The sequence below is a fragment of the Falco peregrinus genome, chromosome 7 (genome assembly GCF_023634155.1).
Source record: "Falco peregrinus isolate bFalPer1 chromosome 7, bFalPer1.pri, whole genome shotgun sequence".
Taxonomy (NCBI): Eukaryota; Metazoa; Chordata; class Aves; order Falconiformes; family Falconidae; genus Falco; species Falco peregrinus.
Window position 1 is genome coordinate 49,772,417 of NC_073727.1, and position 20,641 is coordinate 49,793,057.

Sequence of the window (20,641 nt, forward strand, 5' to 3'; positions counted from 1 at the left end):
GTAGTATTGAGTTGCATTATAAATGTAAAAATAGTTTTATTATTTAGACACACCAAAAGACTGGAAAATGCAAGAAGACTTGCCAGAAGTATTGTATCACTGTGTGCCAAAACCAGGACAGATGACTGATAGTAAATCAAGAATTCCCATCCTGCAAGAGAACAGCTAAAACCACAGTCATTTTCTCAGCTGGAGAAAATAATGCAGGATTTTCAGGTTGTATTCTCATAAAAGCTAAAAAACCCAACCCCAAGTCACAAAATGACACCCAGAAAAGACTCAAATAAGTGTGGAACCAAGACAGAAAATTCAGAGAATGTGGTAAAGTGAAGTCCAAAGAGAGCCTTCAGTCCCTGAAAACATCTTGTAGCAAGAAGACGGACTGCTAATGAACCGCATGGATTTCTGGGAAAGAAACCTGATTCCCAAATGTGATGTATAACCACATGAGAATTGTCGTATTTAGTAAAGTGTCCAGGGAGAGCTACACTGACAGTCACCCAGATCTAACCAAATAGCACTGAGAGACAGGCTGACAAGAGCATCTGGGGACAATAACCTTTTTTAGACCTTGAAATTAAGAACAATAACCTTTGGTTTACATGAGACAGCAGCAGCATTTCAGTGCCAAATGTGCCGGGCTGTTGGGTTGCATGAGGAGTATGCAGCTGCACACAGCTGGGCTGCTGCAGCCTGTGAGTTATGGGCAGACAGTACAAAACCTCTGCAGGGAGCTTATCGCTTAGGCTGGCAGACCCCCAGCAGGCACAATTCGGTATCTACTAGCAAAAGACGGTATCAAATACCTGAAATTTCCATTAGGCAATGCCTGTAGGAACTGAAGAATGGCTTACAGGCACCAAGAGAAGCAGGAACAATTTCTAGGTCTGGCCAGTTATTACACAGGAGGAACAGCACTTCTGGCAGAATTTGCAAAAGCAGCAGTGCATGGAGTATAGAAAACAAGTACAGAACAGCAACAAACCTTTCATGTGCTTCAGGAAACATTGTGCTCAAGAGGTTCTGAAAGTATCCAAGTTGACTGAGCACACAACTCCAGAAAAGCCTTTGAGGCTGTATTACTGCAGGACAGCTAGGGAGACACTCTGAGTACTATGCTTGAGCAGAAAGCTTGTGCAACTAGAGAATGTATTATATTGGTGTCAGAGCAAAAGGAGCTGTTTTTAAGTTCACACTTCAATTTTTTCTCCAACCCTGCATCACTGGTGGTTTAAGTGAGGTGGCAGAAGTGATTGTAGCCTGAAACAGGGTCACCTGTAACAGCCTGTTACGTGTTCAGCTGATCACAAAGGAAAAAGTGGAAGATACTCGCCACCATCTCCAGCTCTTCTGGGTCAGAGTGCAGAGGTCTGTGATAGTGTGGGAAACTCCGTGCTAAAGGCCATGTCCTTTGAAAGGTGGCCTGTTCTTATGGCTGCAGTGGGGGTACACAAGCAAGGGAAGACTGGGTGGAAGGAGAGCAGTAGCTTGGAGAGGGAGACAATATTTAGGATCCGGAAGGAATCTAAGAAAAAGCTGTCAAGAAAGACTGGGTTAAAGAACAGATATTCAAGCAGTATCATGATGAGCAAAGGAAATTGATGAGTGGGTCATAATGGAGACCATAAAGAATTATTAGAGATCAAGGAGTGAGTAAGGAGTCTGCAAATTATTTTTTTTTCAGTCTAGCTTTTTTAAAAATCCCAAAACAAGTTAGTTTATAGACCCTGATCTCTGTAGAGTTTTTTTTATAGCAGTAATAAAGTATCTAAATACTAGATACAGATTTATAATATACTTTAAATCAGGCATAGAACTGGAAGACTGAAAAAATGCAGAAATCCATGTTCAGATTACAGGTCCATAGGGGGTGTGCGTTTCTTCTGCTGTTGGGTCAATACATATACTGTTTGGAAGTGATATGTTTTGAAGTGATTGGAACAAAATTGGAACAACAGCTGAAACTAGCTTTGGTAACTGACTTGGAGTCAATGGGACAGGTGGCTTTCTGTTGATTTCTGATGCTACTGGAAGATGTCCTACTCAGCAATTTCCTTTGGCCATGTCAGTACAACTTGAAGAGCCTTTCTCTCATCCACCTTTTCCTGATAGCTTCGATAGGAGTCCTTTTCTCCCATCAGGTACATCAGGGAGGCAAGAGGCTATGTTCCTTGGCTCTGGGAGGCTTCACTAACCTGGGGGTGCCCGTTCTTTCTCCACCTCCAGAGCACACAGCAGCACAAGCTGCCAAGCCCAATAAGGCAAGCACCAGTGCACTGGCACCCATATTCACTTGTCCAGCCCTCTGAGACAACCTTGCCTCTTCTGGAAATAAACTGAAAGAACAGTTTATATTAATTTCTGAACTCTGTCAGGGCTGAACTGCTGGTGTCACAAGTGAGAGCAGGATTTCTGTGCAAGCGCCTCACAAACATGTTAACTGTACCACGCATCACTTTGCCTGCTTGAGTGGTTGGGGTTTTTTTCCATGCAAACATCTAACCTAGGAAGGTCAGATGATTGCATGGTGCAGCACAAAGCTCTGCTTGGGTGGTGAGAGTGGGGGTAATTAGTCCCAGGAAGAAGCAACCCCTCGAGGCCTTCACTGAGCTCCCAGCAGCACAGGCACAGCCCAACTTGGCCTATTCTTACCCAAGGCAGCAGCTGGGTTTGGCTGTTACCTTCTTATTCCTGGAGCAGCAACAGGAGGGGAAGCAGATGCCAGCAATGGGTATAGGGACAGGCCTGATTTGGGATAAAGTTTCTTGCACAGGGAAGAACTTCTACGCAGAGATAGGCCAGCTGCTTGCATGTACGGAGGAGGAAAGCAGGTGTCTGAACAAAGAGGAAGCCATTTTCATGAGCTGGAGCACATCTCAAAAGAGAGGGGTGAAGTAGGAACCCCCAAGCTGCTGCCACATGTGACATGGTTGATTTACCCAGGCACAACACACACACACACACACTGACAGACAGTAATAACTGGTCAACTTGGCTATTGCAATAGCTACTTATGCTCAGCCAGTAATGAAATTTATTTCAGTTTCTTATGAATTATTAAAATTTTAAAACCATCCTTGCAATATTTCTGACACAGGGACTGCTTTCCAGAAAAGCTAGCTTGTATCCAGATTCAGTGGGCTGCCATTGCATTCTTGATCCAGGAAACAAAACTAGGAATTCTGACAAAAACAGGCTTTGATGGTTGGGTACAGTCCAGTCCCCAAGAGGTGACTCCATATTGGACAAATCTGTCCTTATCTTCGCAGACCAGAGGCCCTCCAGCTTCAGCCTAGGAAGAAGAGATAATAAAGTGACTCCTCTAGAGACACTAGACATGCAAACAGTAAAATACTGGCAAGAATAATATTGTGGTAACTCCGAAAGCCTCAATATATGACTGAGGCAAGGGCTGTAGAGAGGGAGAGTGTTTTGTTAGACCTGCTGGAGTAAAAAAACTGGGGGGGGGGGTGGGGGGAAGAATTGTTTCCTAGCACCCAGGCCATTCCCTTGGTCTGAAGATCTCCCAGTCATGGATGTGGAAACATCCCCAGATCACTGTGAGGCCAATTACACACACAAAAAGGAAGTTCTTAATTTTCCACATCCTCTGACCTACCTCATCCTGGACAAAATGAACTTAATTGTTTTAATGTTTTTAATGTTTTAATGCCTTAAAATCCAGGCATGGGGCAGGATATGAATACCTATGTCCAGCGATGTGTGAGCCTATCCATGAATGCACTGTACACACTCTCAAAGATATCATTCGCACCGGCAGTCTTGAATACCTGCTCAGACAGACCAGCATTTGCTTTCTCACTCTGTCGCCAAGTAGCTACCATCTTTTTATTCAAAAGCTCCCAACATGATAGCCTCCTTTAAGAAAACCACATTTTAAAAGTATTTTTGTCTACTTGCAAAAATTAGAAAACTGGAAGCATTATCAAGGGATTAAATAATCAAGGGATTAAATAAACATGTGGTACAACTCCAGGCTGCATCAGAAACAGTCACTCGTTTCCCCTCTGTCTCTAGGAGCAGAGGGGAGTGCAGGTAGCATATTTCAGGCTTTATTTCAGGTGAGGCGGGGTATTCACAACACTAGGCTGCTATAAGTAGGGTACGTCAGCATGCAGTTCTGAAAGGAAGGCAGAATTACCTGACACAATTTCCCTGCTGTTCTGGTTGACTGGGTAAGCTTCATGCAGAAGCCTTGAGTTGCTTAAGCTATTTCTGAGCCTTGAAAGTACAAATTGTCACTTGACCCGCTTACACTCCAAGCTAGATTATTCTTACCTCACAGTTATCTATGCTTCCAAAAGTAAATCCACCACAAAATTCATTATTTTTGACACTTCCATTCAGAAATTCAGGGCGATTACATATTCTGTTTTCAAGCACAGGGAATTCAACATCTTTTAATCTGTTGTCTGTATCAGTACCTTTATGAACAACCAAGAAAACATAACAGTCATAAATGGCATCATGGTCATTGTGATCTGGTGAAGCCTCAGTAATGAGAGGACTGGGATCTGTCCCCAGCTCTACTATAGCGTCTGAGCTCCTTTGAAGGACCTTGTTAAATCTATCAGCAATTTTGTACTTGTATCATGCCTACCATCAACATGCAGAGATTATTCTTCTTTGCAAAATATTAATAAATAAATAAAAACAGATGCTTAGTATTCTGATCGCTTGTGTCAGTTTGTAGGCTATCATCATGGTGCCGTAGCAATGGCTTGTTTCAGGGGGGAAAAAGTTTGCATGGATTTACTTTACTTTAATTTGAACTCTTTCCAGCCTGAAGTGTTTTCCAGGAGGATTTTCCTTAAGTCAAGGTTGCATTTTCCCAAAACAGTTCATTTAGACATTTGGCTCTGGCTCTGCTCGCCCTCGCCTGCTGATTTCATGAACTAGTTGCGCGAGATGGCAGGACCCTCCTTCCCACTGCCTAAATGCAACAATGGTCTGTTGATTTTCCCATCCTAACGTGCTTCCAGAAGAAATCCAGCCTGTACCATTTTTCAGTGGCTGTGATCACTAGAACATAGGAAGTAGCTGCCACCGTGTGGCAAGCTGAACAAAAAGAAAAATATGCAAGGTATGAAAGGGAAAAAAGGTGAAAAGCCAGTGAATACTGTCTATGCTGGAGAAAAGCATTACTTGATAATGCTGATGAGTTACACTAATAGTAGAGTGATTATTCTTAAGCATTATTTTCATAGCATCGATTTTGTAGTTAAATGACACGAGAAGGCAGAAAAGGCACTGCAATCTATGTGGAAGGTTTTTATGGCGAAACTCAGAGATAGGGACATGTTCTGTTCTTTTTTTTTTTTTTTAATTCTGTGGATGCACACATGAAGAAAAATCAATTGGCTTCATTTTACAGATGGAGTATTAATAAGGTGCTGTCTGGCAAATGAGGTGGAAAGGCATCCCTTGCGTGTAGCTCAGGAAGGCCAAAAATGTGTACGTGGGAGCTGAGCCTGAATGAGAGCAGATGCCAGCATCATTGCTAGGAGCTGCAAGGATGAGGAATTGCCTCCTACTGCAGCAAAAGCTGGTCAAAGAGGGCTGCGTTTCTCAACCCACAGCATAAGTGGAGTGAGAGCTGGGCAGCAGGAAACCCCATGGTCTGTTTCTAATGCTAGACTGTGAACAAAACTCAGGTGACAATTAAAACCCTTCAGCTTGAACTCATTTTGCCTGTGCCCCAAAGGTGCCTGGATCTGAGCAAGCTCTGACTCAAAGGATTCACAGTTCCCGGGATGCCATCTTATCTTAGATACAAGGTCTTAAGACTGGTGCTTGCCCATATATACTATCAGTCTGGAGTCAATGTAGGACCCTGCAGAAGTCTATGCAGACAATAATGTTTAGACTATAGGACAGCAAACGTAAGTTTCATTCAGATGTTAAAAAAATGTATATCTGAAGATCAAAATTAAAAGCAGGGGCACTATCGGAGTATTATCATTATTTCTTGTCCTGCTTTTGGCTGGGACAGAGCTAGTTTTCTTCTTAGAAGCTGGTGCAGAGCTGTGTTTTGGATTTGGTGTGAGGACGCTGTTGGTGGCACACTGATGGGTTTGGCTGTTGCTGGGTCATGTTTATACTCAGTCAAGGACTTTCCAGGTTCTGGGGCCCTGCCAGCGAGAGGGCTGGAGGGGCACGGGGAATTGGGAGGGGACACAGCCGGGACAGCTGACCTGAACTTACCAAAGGGATATTCAATACCATGGGATGTCATGCTGAGTATATAACCTGGGGCGAGGGGGGGGGCCTGCCGATCATTGCTCAGGGACTGGCTGGGCATCAGTCAGCAGGTGCTGAGCAGCTGTACTGTGCATCACTTGGTTTCTTTTCTCCCTTCCCTTTGGATTTCATTCCTCTTTCCTTCCCCCTCCTTTTCATTATAGCTGTTGTTGTTGTTACTATTACTATTACTATTACTATTATTATTATTATTAATAATAATAATAATAATAATGTTCTTTTGGGTTTATTTTATTTCAATTATTAAATTGTTCTTATCTCAACCCTTGAGTTTTACATTCCTTTCTGATACTCCTCCCTATTCCTCTGGGTGAGGGGGGAGTAAGCAAGTGGCTGCATGGTACTTAATTACGGGCTGGATTTAAACCACAACATTTGTGCAAATACAGTGCATACCTAAGCTGAAGAAAGATCAAAATAGAGAGAGATAAAAGGTGGTAAAGTCTTGAGTCCAATTCTCCTCTCTCTTTTCTGTGGTTTAATGAATCAAGTTTATGTGAGCAATGAGGGGGAAAAATAAAGCTCTGAGAGAAAGAAATAGAAGGAATAACATTGCCTGGTAAACCTATGACCTAGTTAAATCTTCAGTAAAATGTGTGTTCCCATGAGTGCACATATTTTGGGATAGGATTTGAAAACCTTTCTAAGTTTTTAACCATACCAAATATACTTTACCTCTTTTTTTCCCCCAGGCAGTTAGAAAACATACTGCATTTCTTCCTATCATCAGACTGGTTTCAGGCAGACAAACTGGTTTTACATGGTCATTAATTGTCACAGGACTGAAAAACAAAGAAAGAGTAATTAAAAGATCCTTAGAAAAATTACCATCAGCTTGTTCAGTCTTCATACTCAGAAGGCTCTGCATGGAAATGGCGTGGAGAAGGGTGGAGAAGCTGATGGTGTTGTGTAGGTGGTTGTAAAATGGTGACTAGTCAGTGAAAAAAAGATGTTCTTAGCAACTGAAAGTCTCTGGGATGTGTTTGTGGGCAGTCACAGTGCAAGGGTGTTTGCAGCATGGTGCTAGAGCGCTGATCTCTGGTTAACTCTGGTGTGTATAGGAACATGCACAAGACCAATCCCAGCTCACAGCAGCCCTTGCATGTGGTGTGAGCCTGACATCTCAGATTGTCTCTGCCTCAGTGGTTGTGGACATTTTCAGTGACTTCGCAGGAGGAGGAAAGGATGGATGACTGAGTAAATAAGCAGACACAGTTGAAGTTGCAGAAAATTCCTTTCTCCTCTGGTTATGTGGGTGATACAGCTGTGGGTGTCATCATGCAGTATCTCACACATTACTAAGTCTAGCACATCAATAAAGTAAATACCAATATAAATCTCTTAAGCATCACAACATTGTGCCTGGAGGCTTCAGCACTGGAATAAAGCTTGATATGGAGGGGGCAGGGCCCTGGGAAGCAGTTCTGCAGAAGATGAAAACATTGCATAGGGAGGTCTTTGCTTTGGACTGTTTGATCCCTTGTTGACTTTCAGATGTAGATGTGAAAAGATAAGGTGGCTTCTGGAAGGTATATCACCCTAGGAGTCAGACAAGTGCAAACAGTGAAAGTAAATCTGAACAAGCTGTTAAATGAGATCTACCACTGCCAAGAACCTACCATGTAAAGTTTAGTTCTGATTGTTAAAGAAAGTAAAAGGACCTGAATGAACTCCAGGTGTTCAGTCAGGGTAAAATGAACCATTATAATCTCTTTCCAGGCCCAGAATGATTTTCAAAGTATGTGATGTGATAGCTAGTAAGATCTTCAATATCCAATTAAAGGCAAATAAATCCTCCTGTTCCTAACCAAGTCATGCCAGGGCCATTGGCCCCAAGAAAATTCAAGAGAATGAGAGACCAAAGGGAACAGAATTTGATCCATCTTACAATAAAGATCTCTCCAACACAAAAATCTGTATGAAACATGAACACAGCAGTCCAGGAAGGTAGGAGATGTTAACCAGCTTGGGTGATGAAGCTACAGTTGTGCCAGAGCTGTCACGATCATTTTGAACGTTATCCTCCAGTCTTCTGAAGTCCAAGATGGTGATCTCAAACCTCCACTCTCACATGGTTCCGTTAAATTAATCCTGTGTGAATTCTTTTCCCTCTAAGAATGAAAATCAGTCCTGCAGCTTCCCAAACTAGTTCATTCACTTTTCAATAATGTCCATTTTTATATCAAAAGAATTCCTGAGAACTGATAGACAAGAGGAGATTAAAGTGAGAAAGCTCAGATTGGTGAGGGGCTTGCTTTGTTTCCAGGTTTCTCTAAGTTTCTAAGTTTCTAGCTCCTCTAGTACCTTTATCTTCAAGGTTGTACTTAGCAGCTCAGGTCTAATTCCACTGGTAGTATGGCCCTAGCAGCAACTCTGGCTCTTACTTGGCCTGCTGGTGTGACAGTAGCCTGGCAAACAGTTTTGAACTACAGCAGTAGAGCTTCTGCTTTATTACTACAGCAATGCAGTTTCTGCTTCTCCAGCATCAAGAAGTTAACTGTATTTCTACCTATGCTCCTATTCTTCACCAAGAAAATTTAACATCCATCCTAAGATGAGACAACACCTAAAAAACCTGTTGGCACAGAAGGAACTGGCCTTTGAATGGGATTGCAATGAACACCAGGTGGACACTGGCATCTTCTCAGAGGCCTTTCATGTCTGAGTAGGTAAATGAACAGGAGAGCAGGAAACAAGACCTCAGAAGATGTAGTAGAGTATGGATGACATGACATTGAGATGGAAGTATAAAGTCCTAGACAGAGCACATCTTCTCAAGAGCATGACACATAATTTACCTGGGACTAGACTTCTACCAAAACTAGTGGTCTTCCTCAACAGATCAGCCCTCCTTTGGGATGATTTTGGTCAAGATCTTCAGAGACCTGCATCAGTTGTCTGAGAAGTCTTGTCTATTGCCACAAAATACAGGTATAGGAGTAGCAACCAGTCTTCTCACATCATGTTTTCTTGGGTGATCTGTTTTATGAACAGTGAAGATTTGGAAGTGCTAAGGTCCATGAAGAAAGCTGAAGACAAATGTAAAGAAGGAAGTTAATGAAGCCGAAAATAAGCAAAGTTGATCTAAGCCAGAAACTGGGGGATATGGTGCCCATATCTGTTATTTATGGCATCTCACATGCAGAATGTGTTCAGATGGTGAGTACTGCTGGTGCAAAACGGACTACAGTGCTATAGCATGCATGTATCTACCGTGCAAATGTGCATAGCAAGAGTAAAACCAGTGGAGCATGAGTTCCTTCTACTAACCTGAAGTCAGTGAGATTTTGATTAATCAGGCACCAGAGAACCTGAGCTGAAATTTAATGGAAATTGTTCTAAGTTCATTAAAGCTGTATGGTGGATTTTTAAAAAGAAACGTCCTCTCAGGTCAAACATGAGCTTTTCATGATCTTTAATCCATGTGTGGCGAGCATAGAAAAAGAGGGAAACCTATGAGTAAGTAGAAAAGTTTCAGGAGCATTCTAAAAGGGAACAAATAACATTGAAATAACTGCACACATTTTGGAGCAGATTGCTCAGACATCTAAGCAATGTACAGAAAAGGACTTCAGGCAATTACAGTTAGGCATAGGGGTTTTCACTATTTCACGAGCAGGATCTAGTGTTACTGAGTTTTGGCCAAGTCTGCAGCTTGTGAAACATGCATGTGGCCTGTGCTGGAGCACTGCCAGTGAAATTGGACACTTCTACTTGCTCCGTGCAGAAGTGGGGTGCCTCCTGGCCAGAACTTCAATTGGTGCTCACAGCCCTCAGAGCTGAGCAGGAAAAGTCTCCAAGCAGAAGATCCTCCAGACACAACTCTTCTTTGGTTTGCCTCCACCCTCCCTGCTTCAGTGGTGCTGCTTCTTAGCAGGTGGCAGGTGGCAATTCCTCATGACAATCCTTCTCGTCCTAACTAGTCCTTGCCTTCCCTAAACTGTGTAAAAAGCTCACAAGGATTATACCAATGGGGTTATTCAGCAGGAGAGATGCTCAGAGTTCACCCTTGAACACATTTATGGTAACACTTGAAGGGACTCTCATACTCTCTTGCACCACTCACAACCACCCCTGAGAGCTAACACCAGGCTAAGCTAACTTGTGACTTCAGAATAGAGGTGTTAGGGGTGGAAACCTTGGACTGAAATGATACCTGTTCAACTTCAGCAAAGCAATGTCTGCTCCACTCGGTTCCTTTAATACTTTCTGAACACTTCGTATTTGCAGGGATGGCTCTGATGCAACGAGATTCTGTATCCCAAGAAACACCCTGTAGGAAGAAGGCTCTGTTGGCCTGGAAGAAATGACAATGGCAGGGTTATACATCCATACATGTAATCAGGAATGCCACTCATACAAAATTCAGTGATATCCCTGGAGAACTGCAATTAGCAAGATGGTCAGGTTTCTTCTGATCATAGATGCTATCATTTATTCTTGGGGAGAAGGAAAATGTGGCTTTTTTAACAGTTTGATTTTTATGATGAAAAATCCCATGGGCTGTAAACGATGTGGCACCTTCTTGCACTGTTCACAACTCCTAAAGCCCTAAGGATCATCAGCTAGCCACAGTTTTCCAAGTGAAATTAGTGCGAGCGCATCATTAGCACCCTCTTTGGCAACCTTTGGGGAGGGGGAGAGCTCAGACAGGAGTAGCCTCTGTTGTGCTTTGCTACTGTTTGACTGAAGAGTAGAAAATAAAAATCAGCTTGCTGGCAAGAAAGACAGGAAATAAGGAGTAAAGAAAGTGCCCTATTGGGTACATCTTTCTGCTCTGTTGATTTATAACAAATCATACAGATTTATTTAGGAAATGCCTATCACTCATTCTGGCGGATACTCACTGTTGCAAGCACTGAGCTGCAGTAAGGACCCACTGTGGATGTATCAGAGTGCCAGCACAATGGTGCATGTTGTTACTAGAATAGAGAAGACAATCACATTCATTTAAGACTGTATAGTCAATTCTCCACCATCCATGTTGTGCACAATCGAAAATATTAGCAAGCTAGCAATATGCTCCTTATTCGAACCTTTCACCTGTCATAGTTTGTCTTTTGCCAATGGCAAGAGAAATCAAACGCAGAATTTCAAAGGACAAGCTTTATTTGCTCCAGAACATGAGGGACATGAAAAGAAATTTGACACCCAGGTAAAATTTGTGCAACAGGGTGCTCTTGCTTTCAGGAATTTAATAAAAACAATTACATTTCCTGACAAATTTACTTCTGATATAATGGGTTTGTCCTGTTGAGCAATTAATAAAATGATACATCCTTCTGATTTGTGGAGTTGCTTTGGACTAGTATTTAAATAAACCTTACTGTGGACTTTTAACTTCTCTTGGGGTAATATTTATTATGGTGACCATCAAGAACTCTATACATTTTTTCATTAGCCTTTCTGTAAGCACTTCTTCATCTCCTATTCAGCCACTGTCATTGTGACTGCGGAAATGCTATGCATAATCATTTTTTTATACTGAAAGATCATGGTCTTCCTGTGATATTTAACACAATTATGGTGGTCACAGCATCATTTTACATTTGAACTAGATTGGATGCTGGATGAAAAAGGAGGATCAAAATCAATTCATACATGTTTGTGGCCATGTTCCTGGGCTTAAATCCCCCACTGCAGAATGCAATTAACTGTCACTGTCCTCAGTGGGAATTATTTCTTCCCCATTTCAGTAAATAAAGGTGTACTTAATGTCTGCAGTTTAAGTTTGCCCTCTAGAGATTCACGAGAAAGTGGGGCATTTGAGATCAATAACCCAATAAGTAGCTATCTGTGAACATTATGATTAAAAAAAAAAAAAGAAGTTTATTTTACATGTTAAGGCATTTTATACAGAAACCAAGGCCAGTCTCTGGAAGAATATGCATTGTTTCCTGTCAGTCTCTTTCTTACGCCTGTTCCCTGTGAAACCCTGGTGCTCACAGATGGTGATACAGTCTAGAATATCAGTACCTCATCCTGAGGCTGATGTGCCAAGGCCAAGACCCTGGAGATGCGTTGCACATGATATATTGTGCACAGGCTCGCTCACTCCTTGTTGAGACTTTTCCACAGTCATGTTCAGAAGAAGCTACGGAATAAAAAAGCTACAATGGAGAATTTTAAAGCAGTTCTGTAATGCCATCCACAGCGCAATCAGATGAAAAGAGAAAGGCATAAGACATTTTTTAATCTTCCTTAGGCTCTCACTCTTTACATTGATTAATAGAAACTAAGGAAAAAGAAACAATCAGAACCTTCAGACTCCCTTATATTATCATTACCTTGAACATTTAAATCTGGTGCTCATATATCACATTTGACATGACAAAATACTAATTTACCTGGGAAGAAATTGTTAACTATGTCAGTACTTGGATGTAGTCAGATAACTAAAACTACAATAAGCCCCATCCCCAAAAGAAAATATGTAGGAAAGCTGAAGGGAAAAGGGAGCTAAAGACAATGGAAGAAGCTGAACGAGAAAGAAAGCTAAAGAAAATGGAAGAGTTTATTGCCCAGACAATAATACCATTTTCTAAATCCTTTAAAACATTACGGTTTACACCTTGGTTGAGTTCAAACCAATCCCTAGATTATAAATAAAATTGAGTCACTGCCCCCTCATCTTAAAATACTCCAATTTTGCCCTCACACTGCTCACTTTACTTTCTTGTTAATCCCTATCTCTCAGAACTTTTTAAAATGGATTGAGCTTGGGTGCTCAGTAAGGACCCAACTAACTCTTTCCAGAGCCGCATATGGTGCTATGGATGTTAAATTTGTTAGTTCCAGTATGAGACAATTAATAAAGTAATCAAAGGCAAGAGACTGTAAGGCTCTCCTACCCCTTACTTTAAAAATCTATAATTCAAAGACTGTTTCGAAAAGAGATCAGATCTCAAAGTGAAGCTCCGCCACAGCAGTTCCAGGGAGCAGGTTTTTACAGCTGTGTTATGTTGTTTGTATGCCATGCGTTATTCTTTTTGACTGCACAGCTCTTATGCCTCGTTGACAAAATTAACATGTACAATTATAATGCATTGCTGCTTAGAGGAACACATGAGCTGGCCAGCATGAAGAATATCGCATACTCCTGAGGGAGTGACCACTTTTCGCTATTTTGTATTTCTACGTTGGCCAACAGAGTAGGGACATGGCCTCTAGATGTTACCGTAACAAAAACAATAGATGAGGTGAAGAAGAAATAGACTTTACATATCCCTGCCAGATATGTTAAAAAAAAAAAACAAACACAACAACCACCTGTCAAAATGCAGGCAAGGAAGGGAAGAGCAAACAAGATGAGTGCCAGGTGTACCAGGCAGCACTCCCAGTACATTACAGCTGTAATTATTGGTGATTACAGTATGTTGATGCCCACTGCCAGGGCACCACAAAAGGTAAAATCTCTTTCACTGCTGAGTTTTTCAGCAAACACTATACATGCTCAGTGCACTGCTTACTATCTCAAAATAGAAAAAAAGAGTTAAGGAAATCTGTGTAAAATATCTAGGACCAAATTCACTCCCGACCTCAAACAAAAGGCAAAATTCTAGGGACAGATTATTTGAACATTCAGATCAGAATAAAAAATAACTCAGCAGAGAATGAAAAGGATTTCAAAAGATGTCATCTCTGGTGCTCCTAACTAACTGGAAAAGTATATAAGCAGGTTCTTGAGGCATTAGTCCTGCCACATATTGCATGGAAAGGCTAGCATGAACATCAAGGAATCACTCTCTTATGTTTGAGGAGCCCAGGGAAAAAATGCCTATCTTCACAGTTTCACTGGATATTTCAAATTGACTTAGCAACTCAGAGTGCTTAGCTTCACTGACAATAAAGGGCATACACATTGATACCTATGAAATCTTAATGATGATTCTTAGCACCAGGTTATCTAAACGTTGGCTGACTGTTAGAGGTGCCCGATTGTGTCAAACTTCCATATAAACCTAAATTCAAATCTGAAGCTACTGCTTACTGCAGTTTTTTTATGGTTGGATTGAAAACATTTTGTAACTATCATAACAAGTTGTAGATAGGGAGGATAGAAAAGTCTTTAAGGATAATTACAGCAGCGTGGGATTTCACAGTACTCCCATTTTTTTTCTGGGTCTGTTGTGAAGCACCAAACACCATTTACATCTCCATCAGGATTCCTGCAAAACTGTAATAATTACAAAAACAGAGAATGAAGACTCCAAATGTTAGCCAGAAAATGAAGAAGTCTGTAAGTGCATGATTTTTAAAAAAGTGTTAAACTAAAACTTTGAATTCTTTCTCCTAACTACTATTCCACTGGATGTTAGATGCTTTCTATTTCCCCTGATCAGAAAATTCTCTTTCCTGTGTCTCAAAACCATTAGGTGAAATTTGAAAAATATGATGAAATTGCTGTCATTTTCTTCTTCCACCAAGACTCATCCTAGCTCTAGTGCTTTTTAAGGCCTTATGAGAAATAAAGTTTGAAGTAGGATGAATAATTGCTTTACACTAAAACATTTATTGTTGGCCTAATCCTTCTTCCCCTAAAGTCAGTGTGAGTAAATTAGGTCAGCCTCGAGAATTTGCCAGAAGCCTGCTTAGTTTGTGGCAAACAGCAAAAGACATCGCTTTGGGGTTTGCAGAAATCAGGGAAGTGCTGTATGATTTCTTCTGTGCTGCTTGCCTGTCAGCGTCGACCTCTGTGCTTAAGGTACCAACATCCTAGGTACTATAAAATGCATCCTTCCCTCTTCAGTGCTATTATAGGTCTGGACTATCAACGTGGTGACTTCCAGATATGCTTAACCTGGTCTATAAAGACTGAACGTGAAGTGTTTACTGAGGGGTCATGGACAAAGAAGACAATGTTCAATGACACCAATGACATTAGCAGCTGTTTACATTTTTATCCAGGCCTGCTCCTGGATGAGTCACGGGAGTGAAATATTTGTGGCTATGAGGTTTCTGAGAACTCCACGCTTGACAAGTTCTGCCTCTTGCAGTTTTTGCTACTGTGCCACGGTAGTCTTTACCATTACCGTTAATGCAGTCTGTGAAAAAAGAGGAAAAGGAAATAATCGTTAGCTCTTGAATCTATATGTGGTGGTGATAAGCAGAAACAAGCCAGACTAAGTACCTTTAGGACTAGCACACTCCCTAGTGTCTACAGCAGAAAGACAAAAATGTGCCCTGTGATATGAGCTCTTAGTCTTTCAGGATGGATGTTTTCCTGGATGTACAGAGTAACTTAACTGGAAAAAATTTCGAGGAACTTCAAGCTAAGCATTTTCTGTAACATATTGCAAATATCTGAAAGGACTCCAGGATTTTTGCTAAGTCAGTATGAGTAAGCACATTCCATGGGAGAAGTGTATTTCAGTTCACAGCTCATTAGGCTGAAAGAGCAACTTTTGCTTCCAAGGACATTAACTTCAGGTACTTTCTTCTTCTGCATGTGAGAAAGAGTACACAGCACCATTTAGGAACGTATCTTTTATCCAGCCCTGCCACCTTCTTTTACAAAGTAAATAATCTGTGAAAAGTTCCACTATAAATTCAGAAAAGTCACACCACCTTGACCAACATGGACTATTATGGAAGAAACAAAGCAGGATAGAAAAAAATCCATTTCTCTTGGTGCATACATTGTGCAAAACATGGTTGCCTATGAAGAATACAACAAGCTAACGTCGACCTCGTGAAAACATAAAGCACAGGACAAGCAAAATTCCTATAATAATACTTTTCACTGTAATCATAGTATCAATAGGACTCAGCTACAGAAATGCTAGAAATTTTGTCTATTTTCCTCGTTCCCCTAAATGAAAAAGATCTCCCACAGAATGCACCTTAAAAATATATAGGCTACAGGATACGAACTGACTAAAGAGTACATGCTTCAAAATTCAACCCTACAGTTCTGAAAGCTGGAGAAGGGATGTGATTTACGTTGCAGCCCTATTGAAGAATAATTTTTATAGATTACTATTTCCTTTACCCACGGACTCTACAGGAGGTGACATTTATAGCCAGCTGTTACCAGATGTGGTGGGAGTAGTCAGGTCACTGTTTTGTGCTGTTGTTGCAGGGGGATCATTTGGTGCGGGCTTTTGTGTATGATCATCACACCTCTTGAGATTGCAGTACTCCCATGTCACGTTGGGGTCCGTGGTGAAACACCATGGGCTTTCATCACCATCTGGGTTTCTACAATAGTTGTCTCTCAAATCCCTGTGAAAATACACACAATAGTCATGCTGCCTGAGACAGAAAATGATCATAGGAATGTCTTGCCAAAAAGATGTGCATCTGTACTACACAGAGATAGATTCATTTATTAACTTTTTACTTATTGCCAGATATCCTATTACCAGCAAACACATTTATGCCTGTGATATGAGTGGGGAGCTGTGTTTCACAGACGCATCAGAGTCATGCATACATTCATGCGTAAGGAAACAAAATTCAACTACTGGCTTAAATTCTGGCTGTAATGTATCAGTGTGCTGAGTAGCTAAATAAATGCCCAATATCCTAATAATTTAATTTCTAAATATATATGTATAAGCATACACAATTTTGTGAATGTGTGAATTAGTAATAAATACGCAGGAACATCCATACTGTTGGTGGGCAATTATGCTTTCCCAAAATTTTTATTTTAAAATGTCAAAGGGTTCTTTCCTATATTCAGAAGAATGGCAAACAAATACTTATGCAAATGATTCACCCTCACCCTCCAACATTTCTACTGAATTCAGTGGGACCACTCCCATGCCTGTACTTGCTGGGGCAGGGGGAAATAGAATTTCTCTTTCTCTCTTAAGTAATTTGCAGAGTTGGAATATTTCCCCATCCTGAATCACATCACTGTCACAGAATAAAAAAATTGAAATGCTTCTTTTCTGGATATGTCAGAACACCTTAATTACACATTTTCACAGCTTGATTTCAATTTTTTTAAATGTTTGTGAAAAACAACCCCTCTGAGGATGTTCCAGTTTCACTACATCATTATTTTTGATGTCAAAATATGACTGAAAATGTCAAAAAAAATTATTTAGTGTGACATCATAAAAAAAGCCCAAAAACACAGAAAGTATCAACCTTCCTGCTTATACTTGTAATTCACCACGCAATGATGGATCTCCTAGCAGCTGATATCTTGGTGCTGTCCTACCCTATTAAAAACTGGCACATTAGTAATTTCAATTAGCTCTCTAAGTCATTGCTGGTCCAATTTTGTTAGTCTGAAGAAGACCAGCCAAGAGGGAAAATTCAGTATATGTAATTCTGGTTGACCAATTCCAGCTACAAAGAACATTTAAATGGTAGTTCTAATCATAATATATCTGACTGTGTGTTTTGCAGCCTAAATGCTGTGTTGTCCCCAGATGAAATAAGTAGAAAGGCCACCACAGAGGTCTCAAATTAATAAACAAAATGCATATTTCAACAGATCCCCAGACTCTGGATACAAGTCTCACAGGGTTGGTTACAGAAGCTCACATTTAAGAGTAAAGTGACACATCTGTATTTTACTCAGAATTTAAATAACAAGAAAACAGTTTTTATAAATGAGAGTAACAGAAAATGTTTCAGTGTCTTGGAAAAATTGTCTTTCATTGATACATACCCTGACAGTGTTTTAAAGCATAGATGTGCAAAGATAATATAAGCAGCAATAGTCATTGTCAGATAAAGCAAGAAAAAGTGAGATAAACATACGCATCTGGGAATCTGTCCGGGGTTTTTTCATGCCTGTGTGGGAACATGGAGTTCCAGGCCTGGCATTTTTTTCCCGATGCAGTGATGGAAGCTGTGCCACGATAACTCTGGCCTCTGCCTTGGTAGCACTCCTCTGGCAGGGGAACCTGCACAGGCACATCTGCAGCAAACAGCAGAAACTGGTCTGTTGCATCATGATTTTATGTTCTTATTGAGTAGGCAGAAGAAAGCATCAAACACACAGGATGACAAAACCAAATTATTTGTTTATACAGACAGCATCCAGTGAGAGCATCATGGCCAGCATGAAAAGCAGAAGGACAGAAGGGCATTTCCAAAGATATTTAGAAAACTTTCACAGATTACCCTTATCTGTCAGGTGTCATTCAGTGGAGCAATTACCACTCAGTTTCATTTTGGTATATGTGAACATGTTTGAACTAAAAATCAGAAAGTTCATCGAAAAAATCCTCAAAGATCAGATGCTAATGATTTTGCCCCAATATATTTCTAAAATGGACACTATTTTAAACTTTATACTCTCTATTATCCTTTTGATTGCACTAAGGCTTTCTTGTTATTTTTTGTGCTAAAATGAATGGAAGTTTCAGAAGATACTTTTATTACTTTGGAAGCTCCTGTCCTCTCTTGTGGCTACTTTCAAAAAATGGGACTTCATTTTATAGAGCACATTTTCATCTTTTTATCCCTGTTTTTCATGTTTTAATTAACTTGCTAAAAATGCCCTATCTTTGGGAAAAAAAAGGAATAATAATAAAAAACCCCAACAACCTCTTTCATCCTGTAATTTTTCAATATTTGGCAGGTTTTGTAACACGCCAAGCAGAAAAACTGCATTAACAACAATGACAAGGTTGACTGGAAAAAAGATTTAACACATTTACAATGAGAAACAATAAATCTCTCACTAGTTTAAAGTCCTTATTTCAAGTATGTTCCACTACTTGTACCAGCAATCCCTTGTTCTGGCCCATCACAGTGGGGAATGGCACAATATTCCCACCGAACGTTGCCGTTGATGGTGTAGCACCAAGGCCTTTTCTCTCCATCAGGGTTTCTACAGTAGTTTTCCTCTAAGCCCCTGAAACAGAAACATCCGCTTTACACACAAAAATCCAAAAGAGTTGTGTGCAAGACTATTAACAACTACTGCATGCAGGACTCAACTCAGTGGTTACATTTATGCTTTTTAGAGATTAATTTACTTTGTGCACCACTATTTTGGGACTAAGCAACAACCTTCAAATTTACAGTCTTAAATGCTGATGATATGCAGAACTTTTCCAATGCTTACACATTCTGCTCTGTTTTTTGAGGCCAAGATATGGCAGTAGAAGCTGACTTCAAAATAGAAGCACCATTGGTGTACCTGACTATTATGGTAAGAACCAGTCAAGGCTGGGTGTCATGAACTGATCCTGGAAGAGTGCGCAGATGAGCACCAGTGCATGCTGCTCTCTGCTCTGTGATAATGGACAGGGTTTCACATGCCCAGGAAAACTTGCAGGACCCAGTTCAACACCCACAGGATGAAAATACGGAGTCAAAAGTCTGGTCAGTCCCAGCTACCCAGCTCTGCAAACCCCGCTCCTCTGACCTTGGAGCATAAAGATGTATTGAAGCATCCTAGACCTTCAGAAAAGTAACTTATTGAAAGTGTGCCAAAACACAGCCAGAGGATTTTAAACATAAAAGTAGTAAATACTTGTAGCTCTGCAGTGGGATGTGGAGGAGACATGTGAGACAAGTATGTGAGAACAAAATAGCTAGTAAAAAAAAAGGAATGAAGAAAAAAAATGAAGATCAAGACCTGAACAAAAGTAATGAGAGCTGACAAAAGATGAGAAAATAATTTATCAACATAACTGTGGAAAACCTGTGCTTCTCTTGCCTCTGCATCTGGATCAATAAGGAATAACTATGTTCTTTGGTATTTAAAAAAATGATGATGCTCAACATACTTGCAGGGATATCTGTCAGGAATCCAACCATGTTTGTGAGGAAACTGTGTGTTCCAGGGTTGGCAGGCTTTTCCTGATTCGGTGACGGCTATCCTGCCTCGATAGTTTTCTCCTTTCCCTGAAAGACACTGGGAACCCAGGCCAGAGACTGGTAGGTGCATAGCTGTAACAGGATTTAAAAAAAAAAAAAAAAAGAAAAGAAAAGAAATGAAAAATGCTGCTAACTAGTGCTTTCAAATATATTTTAAATCCCTTTGTTTTCTGTAATGTCAAACATTCATATTTTTCTCTTTCCGCAAAGGTGACATTGGTTGAAAGCTACGACAAAATCAAGGTGTACATTTTCACAAGCAGTCAGGCTGCCAAACAGCTGTCCTGTGCCTGCCCTTTTACAGTAGTCAGTAAATAACTTTGCTGGGTTGAGCCAGACTTTGTGCCTGCAGTCCCGTGAGAGCAGAGCTGGAAAGGCAGTAAGTAGTCCAGTACAGCCTTGTATAAACAAGTGGGATGAAGGGAGCACATTCATATAACACACACAGGTAGTGTGGAAGGGCAGAAAGGGTAAGGGCCAAGGAAAAATTGTGAGAGAAAGCAAAACAGCCTTCAGTGTTGAGCCCCTGGAGTCAGTGAATTGGGCAAGTGGGGCAGGAGTGAAG

At 40.8% G+C, this 20,641-nt stretch overlaps 1 protein-coding gene across 4 annotated transcripts in view; it reads right to left on the reverse strand.

The window, feature by feature from the left end:
• Positions 1-2,979: 2,979 nt before the first annotated feature.
• LOC101922577 (plasminogen-like) overlaps positions 2,980-20,641 on the reverse strand; it is a 29,247-nt gene continuing 11,585 nt past the window's right edge. For 3 of the 4 annotated variants that reach the window (XM_027796983.2, XM_005230221.3, XM_027796985.2), the window contains 12 exons: positions 19,986-20,148; positions 18,975-19,105; positions 18,004-18,163; positions 16,316-16,506; positions 15,178-15,326; positions 14,365-14,458; positions 12,259-12,376; positions 11,130-11,204; positions 10,439-10,579; positions 6,958-7,064; positions 4,300-4,445; positions 2,980-3,292 (listed from right to left, as the gene is read on the reverse strand). In XM_027796983.2, the coding sequence (XP_027652784.2) occupies positions 3,134-3,292; positions 4,300-4,445; positions 6,958-7,064; positions 10,439-10,579; positions 11,130-11,204; positions 12,259-12,376; positions 14,365-14,458; positions 15,178-15,326; positions 16,316-16,506; positions 18,004-18,163; positions 18,975-19,105; positions 19,986-20,148 (1,634 nt within the window). In that variant the 3' untranslated portion in view covers positions 2,980-3,133. Of the gene's footprint in view, positions 3,293-4,299; positions 4,446-6,957; positions 7,065-9,089; positions 9,312-10,438; positions 10,580-11,129; positions 11,205-12,258; positions 12,377-14,364; positions 14,459-15,177; positions 15,327-16,315; positions 16,507-18,003; positions 18,164-18,974; positions 19,106-19,985; positions 20,149-20,641 lie in introns of those variants that run through there. The other variant, XM_027796984.2, reaches the window with a different exon arrangement.